This window comes from Podarcis pityusensis, assembly GCF_964106645.2.
Source record: "Podarcis pityusensis genome assembly, chromosome: 3".
In the NCBI taxonomy this organism is placed as follows: Eukaryota; Metazoa; Chordata; class Lepidosauria; order Squamata; family Lacertidae; genus Podarcis; species Podarcis pityusensis.
The window spans coordinates 46,898,315-46,919,478 of record NC_138026.1 but is presented as its reverse complement, the minus strand read 5'-3'; the positions used below and the strand labels follow the sequence as shown (position 1 = coordinate 46,919,478).

Sequence of the window (21,164 nt, the reverse complement as noted above, 5' to 3'; positions counted from 1 at the left end):
TTCAGGTCCTACCCTCTGGGGGCGGAAACAAGCTTGCCCCATCTTCCATGTTACAGCCATTTAGATATTTGAAGATGGTTATCATAGCTCCTCTGAGTCTCCTCTTTTCCAGGCTGAACATACCCAATTCCCTCAACCGTTTCTCATAAGGCTTTGTTTCCTTCCAGACGGTCCAGACCCTTGATCATCATGATTGCCCTCCTCTGCACATGTTCCAGATGGTCAATACCCTTCTTAAATTGTGGTGCCAAGAACTGGACACTGTACTCCAAGTGTGGTCTATTACTTCCCATGATCTAGACACTTTACTTCTGTTGATGTAGCCCGGAATAGCATTAGCTCAGTGATGGCCAAACTTGGCCCTCCAGCTGTTTTTGGACTACAACTCCCATCATCCCTAATTAACAGGACTGGTGGTCAGGGATGATGGGAATTGTAGTCCCAAAACAGCTGGAGGGCCAAGTTTGGCCATTACTGCATTAGCTTTTCTTCCTACTGCATCACACTGTTGAGTCCTCTTAAGTCTGCGGTCCACTGGATCTTTTTCACATGCACTATTGGCAAGCCAGGTGTCCCCCATCTTATATTTGTGCAGCTGGTAATTCCTGCCTAAATGAGTCACATAGATTTATGTAAAGCGACTTTCCGTTTTAAGAGCTTCGGGAAAACCCTGCTGGATCAGACTGGAGGCCCAGCTACTCTCCAGTATCCTGTTTCCACTGTGGCCAAGCAGATGCCCAGGGGAAGCCCACAAAGCAGGACCAGGGTGCTAGCGTCCTCTCTCCTACCCCAACAACTGGTATTCAGGGGCATACTGCACTGGGTAAGGGGGGCCAGTTAACCCATACAGCTCACAAAACTGGACGGGATAAAACTGGCATATAGGGAGTCTTCTCCAGTCCTACCTGGAGACGCCGGGGACCTCTTGCTTGCAAAGCAGATGCTCTACCGCTGAACTAAAGGCGCCGTCCCGAAGTGGCTAACGAGCATGCAGGCCGCTTTTCACCTGCCCCAAATTACAAGCACAAATTGTTCTCAGTGGGACCCATTATTTCAGTGAGAGTTAGGCAGGCGTCAGGATGTTTCCAGACTGAGCCTTTCTCCCGCCACCCACTCCTTGTTCTGCCGCTGTAAGCTGCATAACTTTCCCTATCGTCCGTCAGGTTTATAGTTACTCTATAAGAGGGGGGATTCCACACTGGAAGCCCATAAAGAGTGGTCGTTGAATCGACGGGAACAGAATTTCCCACCGGTGCTTTTTGTTTGTTTGTCTTCGCGGTGAAGAATTTCATTCAACAACAAAAAGGCGATAAGGTACCTTCTGTATCTGTGATCCTAACAACTAAGCCTCAGTCAAACGTATTTAGTTAGACATTTATTAACTGCCCCCAGGTCAGGTCCTCTAGGCAGCTTCCAGGCAGCTACCAACAACGAAACTATCTTCTGTAGGTCAGGCGTTGCTAGGATGGGAGCCGCTGGCTCCCAGTTTATCTAGTTATTTCATCCTTAGTTATTTCAGGCTCTTGCCGAGAAGATCTACTTTATTTCGGAATTTTCCATCCACATTCAGTCCCGCGATATTCACGGGTATATACAGCCCCTCCCCCCTTTAAAACAGGTTCCAATAAAATACTTTGTCTGGAGAACTCCATGGAATTTCACCCAATGCTTTCATTTTCTTGACTTCCCAACTTCAGTCCCTTACCTTCAAAGGAATAGACCTTCCGGGTGGAGCTAAAGCTAAGAAGAGTCTTGCGGCACCTTAACGGATTTCCTGCAGTTATAACAAATCTGCCGATTCTTCAATGGGTTTTCCAAACTGAGATGGAGAATATTGTGCCTGAAAGAAATTCAGCGCAAGTATTTGTGTGCCCGTGTTTAGATTACTAGGGAAAGGCCCAGACGGAATTATATACTCAGAAATGTATATCAGAATAGGTTTGATACGGCAGTGTGCAGTTGTAAGTGTGACTCCTTGAAGTCCCTGGGACTTGTTCGGTGTGACAAACCGGGAGTCAGTCGAAGGCGTGGGACTAGATACGTCTATATTTCTCTGAAAGAGAGAGATCGTTAACTTTGGCTACCGCTGAAATCAATGAGAGGGCACCGGTGTAATCTCGCCTGGGCCCAATCTCCTGCCTAGGTGAACTTGAAATCCAGAAATGTAAAACAAGTGCATTCAATTGGTTTACCATTGTTTACACTCCGATTGGGAAAAAAATTATGCACAGCAGACTTAAACCCCACAACGTTCAGTGAAACTTAATTCGAAATAACTTGCTAGAATAAACATGCAAATAAATTTGCACCAATTTTTTTCCTTCTAATGGGACTTCTTTTATAGCAAATTGTTCATAGTAGTGGATAATTCCAAATTTTCACAAAGAAAAACCGGATGAAAGTCCTTAGCTGAATACAGACAATAGTTTGTCTGTAACTTTATTTTTTAAAAAAAGAATCTCATGACAAACTGCAACCAAGACCAAAATACTGTATCCACTGTACATCAGTCTTATAAAACAAGCATACACCAAATATGTAGTCTACGAAACCTAATAAAAGTATCTTCTTGAGAATGATATACGGCGTGCTTTTATGATTCATGCTTTCAATGTTTATTTTACAAATGTTATGCAAATATTATTCTGCTATAAATAAGTTGCAAATAGGGTGCATACTACCCCCCATCGGGATCCTACACCCCCTTTGTGCTGTACGATAGTAAACATGTTAACTCGGAAGAAAGCCCCGCTGCTTACGAAGGGATTCGTCCAAATAACTCCAGGAAAGATTTGCAGCCTTGCTTGAAATATCCGTTCCGCTGAAATCTACCTTAGTTACTTCCACCTAAATCCGGAATCCCTCCTTAACTACGAAGTAAATCCGGATAGGCTCAGTAAGATTTACTTTTACGTAAACCCAACTGACAGAGCAAACCTGTGCACATCTGCTCAGATTTGCGACCCACTGAATTTGATGGGGTTTATTTTCAGATAAGTGAGTGTAGGATTTCAGCCTCCGTAGACAGGCTGTTAATGTGTTTAGTACTGAGCGGGTGAGACTGTGGCTAGCGATGTTTTCGATGTTTACAGATGCTGCTGATATTCCACTGGCTCCAAAACTGGAACAAACCCTCCACCATCGAAACTTTCTTTAAAATGAGACAAAGTACTCCCCCCCCCCTCAAGAACACCAACTCCCTTTCCTCGTTCTTCTCTGCCCCACTCCACACAAAAAGGCACAGTTTTCTCCCTACAAAGGTACAACAGTAAAACGGATCCGCTGCTGTGGAGTCCCCGGTGCCTTTTGGATATTTCTAGGAAGGGGAATCGGTGAACCGCATCTTAATTCTGGGCTACACCTTACTTAATCCTCGCCCAAAATCTTTAGACTGAAGACCTGAACTCATTAAGAGTGAGTCCACTAATTCCTTTCCATCTCCCCATGCGACTTTCTTCCCCAGAAGACTATTCATTTCAATGAGAATTATACCAAATAATCTTAATCTGGATGAAATTTCACCATTGGGATAATTTAAGTATGCTTATAATTGGTTCAAACACTCGCATCCTGGAGCAGGAAGAGCATAAGGTTTCAATGATATCGGTGGTCTTCATGATCAAGTCAATGTCTTGATTTGCCTCCACTGAAGATTGATTACGTCGGAGGTAGTGTTCAACAGCAATGTCCACTCAGACTGCAGCCTTACACATCCTCCCTTAGAAGCAAGTCCCTTTGAAATCAGGAGAGCTTACTTCTGAGTAGACACGGTTAGGATCAGGTTGAATTACAATGACCGGAGCGAGCCTTGAGGTCATTGTATGTGTTGGAAGAGCTGCTGCTTGTAGCACTCTGAGAGGGGTTTGCATGGGGTTAAGGCAGATTAGAGTGGAGAACCTCAGATATTCCTAAACTGTTCCTCTGTCCTTTGATCTCTGCGCGGACTTTTCCTTTGATCTTAAAACTGATAATCTTAGGTTGCCGCTCCTCACTTCCTGTCACCTGCTCACTTATCTTTGAGACCTGTTGGAGAGAGGTCATCTTGGATCTACCTGTGGGATGTATCATCACTGAAGCAGTCAAACACATTTCCTGTTGCCTAGAGTGGACACACAGGGGAATGTTGCTCTAGACAGGGAGGACTTCCTGACTTACCTGCTCTGGAGCCTCCTCCCCCTGTGTGTGACCAACATTCCCACACACTACCTCTGCTGTGAACAAAGACCGCGCATGGCTCTTTGTATCTCCCACTTAGCCAGGACAAGGTATCTTTCCTACCCAAGTTGACAGACTCCTCAGTTTCCCTGCATCATCTAGACCAGAAGATTATTGTTTGACATAAATTCCCGTCGAGGTACCTGAAGGAATTCACATTGGTGGAGGCCGTTCTTACACATGCGCACTGGGCAAGTCAGTGTCACTGCGCTCGGTAGGAATTACACTGCACTTCTGAACATACCGGTTACACTGCGTGTATAGCTGGGCTAGCCAACGTGTCGCCCTCTAGATGCTGCTCTACCGCCAATTCCAACAGCCCCAGCGCCATGGCCAATGGTGAAGGATGCTGGGAACTGTACTCCAAAAACATGTGGAGGGCGCCACGTTGGCTACCCCTGGTGTACAGCTTAGCAGCCCCCGCGGGCTGGAAGGGGGTCGAGGGAAAGGACAGAAATGATTTGAAATCTTATGCGGGCATGTCTTTAAACGATCCGCTGTTGTGTTGAAGCAAAACTGTCCTGTTCCTAGGGGAAGAAGGGGGTCGTTTTCTTAGTCAAGGGGCGAGTGAATCAACAGAGCCGGTGGAGAGGAAAGCAGCGGCGGCGGCGGCAGCTTTGGCAGCGCCGTTCCCCAAGCCCACCCCTACCTATCCGCCACCCCCTCGGGCTGCTTCCTATTGCTGCTCCTTGGCCCGGCAGCCTCCGCCTCCGCCTCCGCTGCTGCTGCCGCCCGTGTCTTGGTCGCTCTGATCGTCCGTGAAGCAGACGTCGACGTCGCTCTCGTTGTCAGTCTTTGGCTCCTGCAGCTCCGGGCGCGCGTACCCGGGGGCGTCGGCGCCGCTCCTGTCCTCTGCGCCGCCGGCGCCGCCCTTGGGCAAGCTCTGGCCCGGGTGCCGGGACTTGACGTGCCTCTCCAGGTCCCGGCGCCGGACCAGCACTTTGCCGCAGAACTCGCAGCGGTAGGGCGTGTTGCCCTCGGCGTGCAGGCGGATGTGCTTGTTGAGGTTGCTGGGGTCCCCGAAGGGGCGCAAGCACACCTTGCACTTGAGCGGCTTGTAGCCGGTGTGAGTCCGCATGTGGATCTTCAGGCCGTACTTGCGCGAGTACAGCTTGCCGCAGTACAGGCACAAGTGGCCCGTCTTGGGCTTGCCGCCTGCCGGGCCCGACGACGCGGAGGGCTGCAAGCTCTCCAAGCGCCCGCGGCTCTTTTCGGCCGCCGCGATCTCCGACAGCTGCTGCGTGTGCATGGCGATCTCGCGGTCGATGCTGGCCAGGGAGCCCAGCTCCGACGGGTTCAGGCCCGCTGCCGCCGCAGCCGCCGCAGCCGCCGCGGCCCCGTTGAAATAGGACACGGACTCCGGGTACTTGAGGAGGTTGCCAAAGTGCAGCTTGAGCGGGTAGTAAGGGGCGCTGTAGAGCAGCTCGCCGTTGTAGACGGTGAAAGGCATGAAGGGCGGGAGGCTGCACTCCGCCGACGCGGAGAAGGGCTTGAGCCCCTCGAAGGGCGGCAGGGCGGCGGCGAAGCGCTCTAGGTGGAGCCCGCTGGGGAGTGGCGGGTAGCGGGCGGAGGCGGGCGGCGACAGGCTGGCGTGGAGACCCCTCTCGACGTGCTTGAAGGCGGACGTCTCCTCGAAGTGCGAGAGCAGCGGGAAGCCTCGGGCGCCCCCTGAATAAGCCAAGCCTGCCGCCGCCGCCGCCGCCGCTGAGGGAGGCGGCGCGGTAGCCGCGTGGCACTTGGCATGGTGGTGGTGATGGTGGTGGTGAGGCTGGGGCGCGTGGTGCTGCTGCTGCGCGTGGCCGTGGGGGCCGCTGCCCACGCCCAGGGGGCCTTCGCCGCTGGAGCGGCCGGGCTTGAGGCTCCCCAAGAGCTTGCTGAAGCCGCTGGCCTTGCCCTCTTCCCGGAAAGAAGAGGCCGGTGGAGAAGAGTCCGCCTGGTTCGCTTTGGTCAGGCCGGCGGGCTTGAAGGCGGACCTCGCCCCGGGGTAGAAGGACAGCCCGTTGCTGCCGCCGCCGCTTCCCAGCAGGCCCAGGAACTGCCCCGGACCCCGTCCCGTCGAGCTGACGCTCATGTCCAAGGCCCTCTCCTGCTCCTCTTTGGCCGCCGCCTTGCGCCCGCCGCCGCCCGCCTTGGCCACTGGCGGCGAGCCCGAGGATTCCCGCTTGATGCTCTCCCTGGAGCCGCCGGCGCAGTGGGTCCTTAAGGACGCCGGCGCGGCCGCGGGCTTCAGCGACAGGCTGAACAGGTCCGAAGGCCGGGCGTGTTCCGGAGAGCCCAGGAAGCTGCGGCCGTTGTTCAGCACGCAGTGGAAGTGGACGTGCGCCTTGAGGCTGTTGGGGTACTTGAAGGTCCGCCAGCAGTACCAGCAGATGTAGCGCTCTTCGCCTAGCAGAGGGAAAGCAAAGCAGGGAGACGTTAACTACGCAAACACGTAGAAACCCCGACTAAGCTCTTCTCACAGATTTGGAACCAGGTGTCTAGGAATATGAAACCTGGATCTGAAATATTATATGTTCAACTTTGAAAGTGAGAAATGCTTGAAGCAGAGGTTGCTAATCTCGGGCCTTCTAGACGTCCAACTCCCGTCAGCCCTCAATGCTTTGTGATGATGGGAGCCGTAGTTCAGTCACCTGTTAACCACCACCACCACCCCATTTGAAGGCTAGGTCAGCGTGGAGGCAACTTGAATTGAAGGTGGAATTTGATTCAGATTTTATTGGAATACATATAATATCTCTCGGTTTGTTTGTTTTTTAATGTGAAGTAGTGTGGCATTCATACTTCACAGCTATTATAATATTATTATAATTTATTGAATTTGTTCGTCGCTTTATCTTGCCCTGGGCAACCCACTTGCCAGTTCTGCACTGCCAACTACCCATGTGGAGAATACTCTGCCCATAATTAAACACTGTAGTTAATTGTCTTTCATAAATTCACTCAAGTTCTTCTTTTTTTTCTTCAAAGTTCATCCATATACTTCTAGCAAAGACCAGCATTGGGGCATATCAAGTCCATTCATGCACATATCAACTCCCCACCCTTCTTCCCAAACATGCGGAGATGAAAGCGGGCTACATCATGCCACAGTCACATAGCAAGCATCTCTCTCAGGCTTTGCTGAGGTCTCCTCCAGTGCATTCCAGCCAACCATGTTGGGATAGATGCCCATTATCATTTATCCAAGTCGGTATAGCGATCTGTAGTGCCTGGGTAGTCATTTCATTACTGCACTTGGGAAGTTGCTTTACGCCAGGTCAGACTGTTGGTCCGTCTACGTCAGTGCTGTCTACATTGACTGACAGCAGCAGCTCTCCAAGGTGTCTTGGAGATGCTGGTGGTCGAATCTGGAACCTCCTGCGTGCAAAGCACTTGCTCTCAGATGTGTGGGAGCGGCGAAGTTGGCTTTACTGCGCTGACATTCAAGACAGAGAACCAGATTCTGGGGTGATTCAGGGTTTAGTGGTAGAGCACGCTCTTCACGTGCAAAAAGGTCCTATAGGTTCAATTCCATGGGATCCCAAGGAAATGCTCGTGTCTGAAGCCCTGGACAGCCAAGGCAAGTCCACATAGATAAGTATAAAGGTAGATGGATCAAATGTCTGTAGAATGGATTTCGACACTAGGAGAGGATATATTGTTTAGTTATTTAATAATGTGGGTTGCCATGTTTTGAAGAGCAAAAAAAGGGACACTATTGCCGATTTCTACTTTTATCTATGGATCGTTATGACGGCTCTCATTTTACCTACTCATGAAAAAGAGGGCTGTCCTGGGAAAAGGGGACATTTGGCAACTCTATCTTTCCTTGCTCCCGTGAGATCAGCAGAGTACCATGCTTTGCACCTTAAACTTGGAAGCTTAGACGAGCTTGATTTAACGTTCTAGAAAGAAGAACTTAAAATACTTCAACGTCTGACTCGGCATAAGACCGCATGCAGGGTACACAACCTGCACTGCGCCTCTGATATTGTAGTGGAACCCTGCGTAACTATTAATAATTGATATTAATCCGTTGCATCCCATATCTTGTTTATGTTCACAACTCCGCGAAGCTGAGAGGACTCCACTTAAATAAATAACTGAAAAGATTTGTGAATCAAAAGCCCAACACTAGGCCATGTCAACTCTCAGGAAGGAATGTGGTTACAAGATGGCCACTAATCGGAACCTCTCAGGGTTGGAACATCAAATCAGAGCTAACACCTACCAAACACCCTGGCATAGTCTCAAGAACAGGAAGCCATAGTGGATGGCTTTTCGGAACGCGTCAGGAGGGAGTGAGGTTGATAAATAACGAGAGCCTTTCCCTGCAGTGAAAACTGTGCATGTGGACTTGGAAGTAAGTCCTACTGGGTTCAAATGGACTTGGGCAAGTGTGAGAATTAGAGTTGCAAACATAAAATTGCAGGCTTTGAACTGACCTTAAGTTTGGAGCCCAGCGCTAACTTACTACAGATAATTCTGTTGCCACCTACAACGTGAAGTTTCCAGGGTGAATGATTTGACAACTACATTCTGATTCATTGTCTGGCAAAGTCAACTTACTTGGATTTAAGCCAGTTCAGCAGCGGAGACGTTAGCGGAACTAAACCCATTTCATTCATATTTAAACACTCCATGTCTTAACTAGACTGTGATTTGGAGTTCTCATTCTTTTACCTTCGTGGAAAACCGACGATTACTTAAATGTGGATCCGCCTGCTTCAGGCGGCAATCCCAAAGTTATAGGAAGTTATCGAAACTCAACAAGACTTAATTCTGAATAGGCGTGTTGCACTGTCAGTCAGTCTGTAGTCCCTTGTTTTTCTCTTTTCGCGTCCAAGTTACTATAGACTTGTGACTTTAATACGAGTGTGTGAGTAGCATTAGAAAAGTCATTATAAGTAATTTATCGGATTAACAGCCTTCTTACATGAGTGTTTATGCACAAGGATTTACTTTTCAGTAAGCGTGCTTACCATTAAAGCCGTGGACGGCTGTGACTATCCCCTACTCGCCTTTGGAGCCCACACTTAGGGTAACGTAGAAAGGGCTCGTTATGCCATTTGCACAGAGAGCAGGTAAGGAGTGTCAAAGATGCGCTCCGAGGGCACCTGAGGCCAACGCCTTGTTGAAGCTGATCTGGTATGGGTCTGCACATTGCTGGAAGGGAGACTGCTTGGGTTCGATGAGGAAAGAAAGGTGATATATGAATGTAAGCTATAAGGAAGGAGGGATAGAAGCGCATGGCTCAGTGGTTACAGCACCTGCCTTGCGTGCGGAATGTCCCAAGGTTTGAGCTCCGGCATGTCGAAGTAGGGCTGGGAGAGACTCCCTGTCTAAAACCTGGAGAGCCGCTGCCAATTTGTGTAGACCTAGAAAGACCAATCGGGTCTGATTCAGTCGAAGGCACTTCCCTCTATTTTTACATAGTACATGCGTGTGTGGCTGGAATCAATCTCAGAATGTGATTGTAAAAAACGAGCGAGCTAGGAGTTGTTTGAGATTAGTTTTTTTTAAAAAAAAAGATGTATGGCTGTGGGATATGAATCCTAAACTGCTAGTGCCTTTCTCTGTTGAGTACTGAGAGAGGAGTGGGGAGGGAGGTAGAGAGTTGAGTAAAAAGCAGTGCAAAGGCAGAGGGCCACAAATGCGCTCTGGCTGGGCTGCCTTTGGACTCCACGAGGAATGAAAAGCGCGCAGCTGTTGCCTTAACGCCTGTGTCCGGCGGCCCATCTGTTGACGTTTGCAGAATAGGTGCCGTATGTCAGGGAGCTGACGCAAGGAAACAAAGGCCAATCTAATGATCATGAGCCTCCCATTACCAGGCGAGACAATATCCTATATGTATGGGCCATACGTAATCGGTCCTTTCAGAATACAGTGCCCTTTGTGCCCCCGATCCTTAAACGCTTGGCGTTTCCTAAGGCGGAACAAACCGACGGGGCGACTTCGTGCTCCTGCGATAGGCACGTCCCCTTCTTTCGATACTTTGTGGAGACGGTGGGGCCATTGCAGCAGAACACGGAGGTTTTGCACCGGAGGATTCACCAGCAAGGGTTAAATTAAGCGACCAGCGCTTCAAAGCTATAGAGACTCGTAAAAGAGGTGGCATTTCCGAATGCAAAAAGAAAAGCCCCACAGGAATTCGATTGTGGGGAGTGGGGGGTGGGCCGGAATATGAAATAGTGAACAAGCAAATCACTTAGAGGGAAAGACAGATAGTGAAGAGCCTGGCTGAGGCAAAGAATGAAAGATAATGTATAGCTTGTGGAATCTATATTCGATCATCTTTCTTCTACATGTGGTTCTAAAAGTTGAAATACAGACATATAATAAACGCCACACCTAGATACAGATATATTACTCTCAATAACATAGGAGCAGTCCTGCTGGACCAGGGCAAAAGCCCGCCTAATCCTGCATCCTGTTCTTGCAGTGGCCAATCAGATGCCAATGTACTTTCCTTCCTTCCTTCCTTCCTTCCTTCCTTCCTTCCTTCCTTCCCTCCTTCCTTCCTTCCTTCCTTCCTTCCCTCCCTTTTTTATGGGTTCAAAAGAACTAAGCTTCCATGCTCTCTGACCGTAGGGCATCCTGAGGCTAATGGCACCTGGGGTCCAACCACACCGGGTTACCTTGTAAGTTTATACGTCAATAAGATTTGTGATCTATGCATTAGTTGGCCATCTCAGCGAAATAATTGTGAATGTCCCTGGCTGCTTAATAAAGACGGCCATGGGCTACGGTTCCTGTGTTTAGTGGCGGTGGTGGTGCTTGGCCGGTAGGATTCCAGCGATAGGATTCCGTCGCTGGTTAACGCGAAACTGGCGTGTAGGAAAGGATGCCCAAGAAGGCATAGCAGGTGCTAGGTCTCGATCCTGCTGGAATAAGCAAGCCAAAGGGTCTTTTAAAAGTTCAAGAATCAACCAGCGTGGAACTGTTCATTAACTGCAGAGAAAACTAAAGTCTTTCTGTTCAGTGATAGCTCCCTCCCAGCCTGAGTGTAAGCAGTTGCAAGCATCCTATGGCCTTACACTGGAAAGGCAGATAACCCGGTTGCAAGGAAAGAATGAATAGGAAGCCACGATAAAACTTTACGAATTTAAATCTACAGTCCTAAACACATTGGATTATAGGACCTACATCTCAGCATAAACGTGCATGGTTAGGATGGCGCTGTTAACAAGCTTAACTGAGTAGCTTTCTCCGGCTGGCGAGCTCGTCAAAGGCTGCGCTCTCCAATTATCTTTGTTTGCAAACACTAACGATCCCTAAACCCAGACTGCTGGCTTCTGTCCTCCTCTCCCTCCCCCCCCCCCCAATTCTCGATTCACATTATGCTGCTAAGAGCCTCGTTTACTCAATCTATGACTAAATGGAGCGAGTCAAACACTTTTGTGAAACTAAAAGTGCCACCCTCTTTACAGTTCCACTTGCTTGACAACTGTTTTTGTCTCAGGGTTTGTGTTGCCGTTTTAGGATTGAATGAAAGTCTACTCGAGAAAGTTAAAAATAATTTTAGCGGAACTGGAGAAGCTGAGCATAAGAATTGGTTTGGCACGGCAGTACTAAGTAAGGCTGGTTTTGTTTGTTTGTTTGTTTGTTTGTTTGTTTGTTTGTTTGTTTGTTTGTTTTTCAAGAGGGGCTCCTGTGCCTGTAGCAACTGCAAAAAGAATTCAGCAGACGCACGCAGGCGATATGGGATGATGGTGGAAAAAAGTTCGCCTATTGAATGTCTCGCGCAGTTCGCGACTCTCCAGAAGCAAATCGTGTTGATTTCGCGGAGACTTCAGTTCCCTACACATTTTAGATTATCCAGGAAGAAAGAATCTCTGACTAGAGGCTCGCTGAATCGGCTTTTAATATCTAAATCCTTCCCCGCAAAAAGTCGTGGTTCAAGTTGCTTCCTATTGCGTTAGTCCTTATGTATTATAATTTCGTATGAAGGGTTTAGTAATTGCCAGAAGCTTAGAAATTGCTAAAATGCAGTGTTGGGAAAGAAAATGCTGACTAGCAGAAGTTTTCTAATCCTTAATAAGTTTGTGTCACTTGAAATCTATAACACTTACTTGGGATTAAGCGTATTTAGTTAGGGTCACAGGCCACAGCAGTAACGGGATGCTAATTTTAGACCTGGCCAATATCCGACGGACTTTCTTATTTATTATGGACTCTAAACACAGAGACGGGGAAGGGAGATGGGAAAGACGGCTTCGTCCCCTTCATGATCGTTGTTTTTATATTGAAAAGACATGCTTCCGAGAGGTGTACAGTTTTGGGAAAGTGGGCGTCAAAGTAACACCTTCACGTACAGCAAATCCCATCTTAAATCCCGGATTTTCCCAGTTAAAGAAGGAATAGTGAGAGCCCATGCATCTCCAAACTTTGTTGGACTACAGAATAGGGTTGAGAGAAGTGGAGTTCAACAACATCTGGAGGGCCAATATGCCCCCTCCTCCCACGCCTGAGATAAAGGATCTCAGGTAGCAGGGCTAGGGAAGACACTTGCCAAGGAGAGGAAACAATATTGTGCTAGGCAGACCAATCATTGGACTCACTCTAAAACAGCTTTAGGTGCTACTGGAACCCCTAAATTATGTGCCGGTGAATTTGCCTCCTATTGATTTCAAGCCATGGAAAACAGAACACAAAGTGCCAAAATGTGACCAGTTGATTCTCTTTACACCTTATTAGATAATGTATCTGCTAATATATGTTCCAAGGTGATAAGTTAACAAAAGTATTTTAAAAAGTTGTTGCAGTATGGTCAGAGTACATGACCATATCATAAAGATATGGGACCATAATGTCTCAAAATGATGTCCAGTACTGTACAGTACAAGAAATCAGAGGAAAGAGAAAGGCTATTGCTCAATGGCAGAGCATCCATTTTGCATGCAGAAGGTTCCAAATTCAATCAACATCATAGCCAATAGGGCAGGTAGAAACCTCAGTCTGAACCCCTGAATAGTAGCTGCTAGTCAATGTAGACAGTGAAGCCAGTCCAAACCAGATGGACCAATGGTCTGACTCATTATGAGGCAGCTTCCTATGGAGTGCAAACTTGTGCCTGTTTATTCAGAAGTAAGTCCTAAGCTAGGATGTTCAATTGGGCTTACTTCCTCCTGTGTGTTTAGGTTTGCAGCCCACCATAGCTGGTTTGTTTAATTATTTTCTCTTTGGGGGTAGAGAATACTGACCAATTAATAATAATAATAATAATAATAATAATAATAATAATAATAATAGAATTTATATACCGCCCTATACCCAGGGGTCTAGATGGAAAAATAGTCTGATAAGGCAGCTTCACAGTCTTTTCAGTGGTGGCCCCCTGATTGTGGAATACTCTCTGGTGCCATCATTATCAAGTTTTAGGTTCCAGGCAAATATGTGCATGTTCAGCCAGGCACCTAGCTCTTAACTGGGGTCATATGGTTTTATTTATTTATTTAATTTTCTATACTGCCCTTAATCCAAGGGTCACAGGGTGGTTTACAATATAAAAACACACAAATACATACCATAACAACAAACAAAAACATTAACACCCCCATGGTTTAAAAGGCCATACTAGATTGTTTAATAAGCCAAAGGCCAACGACAGCCTAGCCAGTACTGGTGTTCATCTTGTAGCAGGTTGGGGTAAGATTTGGCCTTCTTATGTTATTGCAGGATGGACACTTTTAGTCAATTAATATTCTTTTATCTTTCTGATGTATTTTAATGCATTATGCATGCTTTTATAATTGTAGACCACTTTGAGACTTTTTGTAGGAAGCGACGAATCATTGCAACTATAATCCTCATCCTAGCTATTGATACTAAATGCCTGTGAGGCAAAAGTTCTCCTTTCTGTGCATCATCTGTGATCTTTTGCATGGGATTTATAAATTTCCCATTGAGACCAGTAGATCTTACCATTTGTCTGGGATATAAAGTTGTGATTAAGAGTACCCAGCCTCTTATACATATGTGAAATGGGCAATCAGATCAATTATTCATTGATAACCTTTTTTGAGGAGTTTTCTTGCATTAGGATAGTTCTCCTGCATTGAAATTATTTTTTTCTGTTTCAGTAATTCCTGTCTTGGAGTAGGGTGGGGTCCTATTTCTTCCTCTAGTGTTTTTGGCTTGCTCCTAAATTCACGTTCCCTGAGGTACTTGGATTTAAAACAATTGACTTTCTTTCACCCTTCTCATGTAGTAAGGAGGATTATACCACACATAGGTGCAGAAAGCAGTAACATACATGGTTATGTTAAACGGTCCTCTGTAGCTGCCTTTTACATTTATATTACTTGCACTTTTGAAGAAGGGTCCTTGGAATGACAAGTTTCATTCCCTCTCACCATGCAGCCCAATCCTATACACTGCAACTCAGAAGCAGCTGCTCTGAGTTCAAAGGGCTTCCTCCCAAGCATGTGCAGTATCTACAAAATTATTCATCTAAGTATTCTGCAAACCCAAACTTGCAAAGTCCACAATCCTTTTAAACACAGTGGGGTTTACTTCTGATTAAGCATGCATGGGTTGGGCCTGAGTGCAAGTTAAAGTCTGTTAGAACTATGTGGGCCAATCCATATACAGTGGTACCTCGGGTTACATACGCTTCAGGTTACAGACTCTGCTCACCCAGAAATAGTGCTTCAGGTTAAGAACTTTGCTTCAGGATAAGAACAGAAATCATGCTCCGGTGGCGCAGCAGCAGCAGGAGGCCCCATTAGCTAAAGTGGTGCTTCAGGTTAAGAACAGTTTCAGGTTAAGAACGGACCTCCGGAACGAATTAAGTATTTAACCCGAGGTACCACTGTAACTGGAAATTGGATTTTAAGAAGCTCTTCTCCTTCACCCATTTATTCTGCTAAACCTCTTGGGTTTGATCCCAGTTATACTGCCTTGGATTGCACCGAGCTGTTTCAGTGGTGTAGAACTTGCACTCTGTGGTGGAAATAACCTCCACCGGAATCAATGGACACCAGTTCTAGCTGAAACCTTTCGGAATGGCTATTTGATGACTTAACAGCTAACACTCGAGTTTCATTAATTCGCTGTGCAATTCTAAACACGTCCCATCGCGTTCCTGGGACGCTGCTGAAAAGACAAAAGCGTGATCAGGACTGCAGCCAGAATCTCGTGGTAGGTTCCATCACCAAGAAATGCTGCTGAATCCGTACAGCCTCTGTATTTTAACAGGATTAAGTTTCCTCTTTGTTTTAACATATTATCTCCTAAAGCTCACTAATCTACAGATAAAGGCCCATCGGCATTACGGATCCACAAGTCACTGAATCCGAGAGGCCTAGTAGCTCCATGCACTTCCCTGCCTCAGAATCAACGAGTCTTAAACCAAAGTCCTTCCCGCCACCGGATATATATAGCAAGAGTACACAAAGCGTTAACTTGGACAAGAAGCTGTGGCCGCTCATTACCAGACTGAAAAGGAGAACGAATGGATTGACTGAAAATACTATTCTTTTAAAAAAAAAAAAAAAAAAAAGTAGATGGAACAAAAATCCATTTCAAAATACAGTGGTACCTCGGGTTAAGTACTTAATTCGTTCCGGAGGTCCGTTCTTAACCTGAAACTGTTCTTAACCTGAAGCACCACTTTAGCTAATGGGGCCTCCTGCTGCCGCTGCGCCGCCGGAGCGCGATTTCTGTTCTCATCCTGAAGAAGGGTTAGCGGAGTCTGTTACCTGAAGCGTATGTAACCTGAAGCGTATGTAACCCGAGGTACCACTGTATAAACTATAGCTCCCTAACTATGATTGGGCGGGTTGGGGAAAGAAATCTGGCGGGCCGAGTTCTCCTCTAGCACTTAGAACTCTGAGAAGATCTAGTGGCATTTGTTTCTTTTGTAGTCCCTTCAAGAATTCCCAAGATTTCGGAACAGCGCTGGAGGTGTCCTCACGTATGTCAGCGCGCATACTTTCCCGCTTTAAATGGACTATACCGTCACTTCGAATAAGCACGGGATCCGGAGGTTACGAGAAAAGCCGGAGAGGGAGATGCAAGGCAGATGCAAGGCAAAGCACAAAAGCAGAAGGAAAGCCATCCTAGGCCTTTAGAACCAGCGAGCCTCTTTTAGCACTGGCGGGGGCAAAATCCAAAACTGTCGTATTGTAAGGAGAAGAATGTCGGTGTGGCAGGGCGCCCACTGGGTAAGGTGCAGAGGGAATCGGTGCACATGCAAGAAAAGGCTGAGCAGGAACAGGGTCCAAACTCCCTTCTAGCACGGTCTAAATTCGTAGCTCAAGAACTATTCCAATGAAAGGTCAACCGCATTGGGAAGACGGTATCTGGAGTAAATATTTTTGTTTGACCTACTTAAGCTACTTTTATCTTAGCTCTAAGCTGTGGTCCAATACTGCCTTTTTATTGCAATCAGGTCCACAATCCTGGTTCAGCCGTATTTAAGCCTTCCCCACTTCTTTCACCAAGTACTTGGCATGACTGGGGTTCTTCTTGCACATCAGCCCTCAATCTTACTTACTTGAGAGTAAGCCCCATTAACTTCATTGAGGCTTCTCTCCGAGTGAGCATGCACAGGATCTAGCTGAGCAGCATGTATTTGCAAACATGTCTCATATAGATCCAGCACCACAAACGAACAGCTCGCTTGATCTTTTTAAAAACAACCACCACTGTTTACACTGGGATTTACTTCCAAGTTTGTGACAAGTTTATTAATTGCCCCCTAGTTTGGTTTTTAGAGTTTAGAAGAAGGTATAAGACCGACCTACTGAATGACACCCGCACACAAATTTATTAGCCAGTGTTGACTTTAACAGAGCTTACTTTCAAGTTCATTCCGCCTAAACTGTATCAAGTACTCGATGGTCTGCGGCTCAGCTGATATCTTCCGTCTCGCTTTAAGTTCAAATAGAAGAATCTGGGGGTTGAAATCCCAAACTTACTGGTGGGTAAATCCCATTGAACTCAGCGGGGCTTACAGCAAAACTCTCACTGTAACGCGTAGTTAGTTGAGCAGCGCTGTAGGGAGGCTCTTCCTCCTTGCGCAAGTCGCTGGCCAAGGTGCTGTACGTACCTTTCTCGTCGTGCGTCGGAGTAGCCGTGGTGGGGATGTCAAACCACTGAGCCAACGAGCTGGAATACCACACGGTCAGCTCCTCTCCCGGCTGGACGTCTCGCAGCGCCCGGTAGAAAATCTAGGAGAACAGATAGAGCCTGTCAAGGGACCAGACTGCAAAGCCAATCTATCCAGCCCTGAGACCGAAAGGCTCATAGAGCTGAGTTAGGGAGGCTGTAGGTACCTGTCCGCCCGGTAGATCTGCAATAGCTTCCAAGGTCTGTTCTTGCGAGTGCCTGGCAGCCCGGATTAACCCTATCCACTCCACAGCAGAGCCCCCGGCTTCGTCCACCAGTTCCCCTCTCAGCATCCGCACCTGGAACATAGGACAGCAGAGGCTGTCATTTATACCGCCAGTCAGTTCAAGGTCCTTGCTTTATTTAGCCAGAACAACATTCGCTGGTACTGAGCAGCTCCACAGACAAAAAGACCGCTAATGTTACATCCCTGTCCCCCCACACACACACCATAACCTATTAAAATAACTTATTTGTCTAATTTCTCTCTGTGTTTGATCGTTTCCATGAGAAGCGGATCCCACAATCAATAGAGAGAGAGGTGAACCAGTGCGCAGCTCGATCCTAGTCGGAGGCAGCAGCCAGGAGACGAGTTAGAGGGCTAACCAAATGCAGCCATTGCTGCACTAATCCGGAACGAGGCAAAGGTCTCCTAGCAAACGGTTTGAGGATGGACACCTTATTTTATAAGCGACTGGTTCTGTGGAATTGGAACGTGCATGCTTACTCGGTAGCAAATCCTCACTGCGTTCAAGGGCTCTTACTCCCAAGTAGACGTTCATAGGATTGCAGCCGTAACTCCACTCTTTCATTTGGTTCTCCTTTATTTCATTTGAAAAGTCCTTCTAAGTAAGTATGTTTAGGCTCACGGCTTTATTGTCTTGGGGGAGATTTAAATCCTCTTAAATCCAGGTGGGTCGAAGTTGGGGAGTTTCGGTCGATGTGACTGCTACATATATATATAGTCTTTAGGATCAATGTGCCAATTAACTTAGATAGCAGTCGATTGTTAGACTTAGCCAGAGCTGTGGACCAGGTTGTCCTTCGGGTTTGAATCGACGTGTGTAGGCTTCACTGCCATATTCCGTAATTGCAGCTACCAAGGGAGCGGGTGGCGCTGTGGTCTAAACCTCTGAGCCTCTTGGGCTTGCTGATCTGAAGGTCTGCGGTTCGAATCCGTGAGCTCCTGTTGCTCTGTCCCAGTATCTGCCAATCTAGCAGTTCAAAAGCACAACAGTGCAAGTAGATAAATAGGTACCGCTGCAGCGGGAAGGTAAATGGCGTTTACGTGCGCTCTGGCTTCCGTCACGGTGTTCCGTTGCGCCAGTAGTGATTTAGTCATGCTGGCCACATGACCCGGAAAGCTGTCTGTGGACAAATGCCGGCTCCCTTAGCCTGAAAAGCGAGGTGAGCGCCGCATCCCATAACCGCTAACCGTCCAGGGGTCCTTTACCTTTACCTTAATTGCAGCTACCAATAAAGGGACACCTCCACTCGATGCCATGTCATTCCGAAGTGAGACAAGTGAGATAAGTGCGTAAATTGCCCTGAGGTCAGTGATCCCCATACGCCCTATATAAACTCTTTAAACAATCCCTCTTAGTTGGGAAAAGAGCCTTCTTCAAACTCTCTTCCGCTTCTTGTCACTTTCCCTGACCTATAGGGCTGCAGCCTGAAAAGACGAAGGGGAACATATTTAAGAACCATTAAATTTCCTACTTCGAGGGGGAAATGGCTACACCTAGTTTCAAGGCTCCCAGCCCCTGTAGGGCAATTAATTAACGAATAATCTAATCAGAAATAATAAAAAAGAGGATGAGAGCAAAAGAGGAAGAGGACAGGAGCGACTCTGTTGAGCCTCAGAGTCTTGCCTCATCCTTCATAATCTGCTTGGTCATACACAGAGAGCGAGCAAATGAGGGGCTACCTCTTTGAATGACCAGGCAATAAAAGTCACTGTAACAAAGGCAGCCTAAAGGGAGCAACCAACGGAGCCAGATGAGAAATAAATTTGAAGGGCCTGGCAGAGCGTTTAAAAACAATTAAAGAGCATTCAGAATCCGAGCGGAACGTACGACAAACCTCTGCGCTTTGGGGAAGAAAAGAGACAACGTTGCCTTCTGCTAAGCTCATCCGAGGGGATGCTCGAAGGCTGCAATCCATACACACAAACAAATCTTTCTTATTTGGGGTTCCTTTTGGAGACTTCTCTGTAAAGCACTCCAAAGCAGTGATCAACATTTGGAGCCAGCTGGGAAATCAGCTCGATTGCTCCGATCCTCTTTTACTTGGTCAATGTTTCTTATGGACTGAAATCCTCTTTAAAAGCAAAACAAAACAACAATGCCGGTGACTGTGGCGAGCCCGCGAGAATTTCGGCGTTAAAAGGGTGCTTCATAAATTGGATCATTCCAGACATGGGGTCTGTGGGAGGACTGTTTTCATCTCTTATCTTTGCATTCATTTGGGTTCTGCACAGATGCCTGCGGGGAAAGCTTACAATTGCCGCCCTTGCACTTCATGGCCTTAAGGCCCCAGCATTCCCTAAACAAACAAACATCGACGCGCTCTTGTGCGCGTGTGTGCATCTGTCACCTTCAAGCAGGTGATGAGACGGACTCTAGTCCAGGAAAGCTTAAGCCACAATAAATCCGCAAGTCTTTAAGGAGCCGCAAGACTGTGGATTTCGCTCCCACAAACTTCCACCATCCAGCCACCCTTCTTGAAATCTCAACTGCAGGCCGCTTTTGTTTCGGGCGAGGTTTTTCTGCGGTTGTTTTATCCTGCATGAGAGGCAAATCTCACCTGGTGGCGTTAGGAACCTTTAGATTTCGTTTCACTTAACTGTTATTTTGCCTCTTCCACTTTAAGGTTAAAAAAGAACCTTGAAACAGAAGGTAAACATAGTACATTCAATAAAAGAAACTGGCATCGCAGGCAACAGGGGTCGAGCTACCAGTTAATTCATTCATTATTATTTTATTTCGTGTTGTGAATATATATCCGATTTCGTATCCACCACTCTGGTATCAGGGTGGAGGATCAGCCGGAGCAAACTATTTACCTTGATTTACCCGGATTTGACTTCCTAGAATTCGGAGTGAGGGGGAACCAGTAAGTCTGTTGACCCGCCGCTGTCTCGTTTTTCCAGCTTCCCCCTCCCCATCTACGTCCAATCCAGCAGGGTTCAACACAGTCCCCCCCATCCCCGCAAATAAGTCATCTAAAGTCAGAGATCTCCCCCGAAAGGCCTGGAAGAGGTCTGAAAGAGAGGCGGTTGCCCATCCCTGCAGCCTCTTGGCTTCGTGAAGATCCGAAGAGCAGAGATGCTTCGTGTGGACACCCAAACCCGTTTATGAACGGAGGAGGAGGACAGAGAAATAACTTTGCCGCGGAAACATTCCCTCGCAAGGATGCGCGCCAGCCCATCGGACACTTCCCCTCTTTCCCCCACCCTCCCTCCACAGTGCTTTCCGCCAAGGTGCGGGAGCAATACCTTTTTCTTGGGTCCCGGCTCCCTGCGATCGGACAAGTACTTGCCCAGTTTGAAGGTGCCGGACACCGGACCCAGGCGCAGGCCAGCCGGGATGCAGCTCTCCGCGGTAACGCTGAGCGCCGGCGGACCCCGGCTACTTTGCATCGCTGCCTCCGGGTTACAGACGCGACGATCGGGAAAGGCGCCCAGGACTCTCTTCGAGTGACAGAAGGGAGAGAGGGAGACAGAAAGAGGGAGAGAGGCAGAGGCAGGCAGCGAGGAGGGCTGAGCCGCACCGGCGTTATCTCCGCCCGCAAAGTGACGCGGCCGACGGTGCGCGCCGCCTTTTCAATTGCCACACGAGGGCTCTCCCCTCGGCCCG

At 47.7% G+C, this 21,164-nt stretch overlaps 1 protein-coding gene across 1 annotated transcript; it reads right to left on the bottom strand.

The window, feature by feature from the left end:
• Window positions 1-4,891: 4,891 nt before the first annotated feature.
• Window positions 4,892-21,057, bottom strand: PRDM13 (PR/SET domain 13; the record flags this gene model as incomplete). Its single annotated transcript, XM_080999967.1, has 4 exons — window positions 20,804-21,057; window positions 17,475-17,606; window positions 17,249-17,369; window positions 4,892-6,600 (listed from the first exon to the last, which is right to left on the bottom strand). Exons 1-4 carry the CDS (start codon window positions 20,945-20,947, stop codon window positions 4,892-4,894), a joined length of 2,106 nt encoding a protein of 701 aa, XP_080856093.1. The 5' UTR covers window positions 20,948-21,057.
• Between the last annotated feature and the right edge of the window lie 107 nt (window positions 21,058-21,164).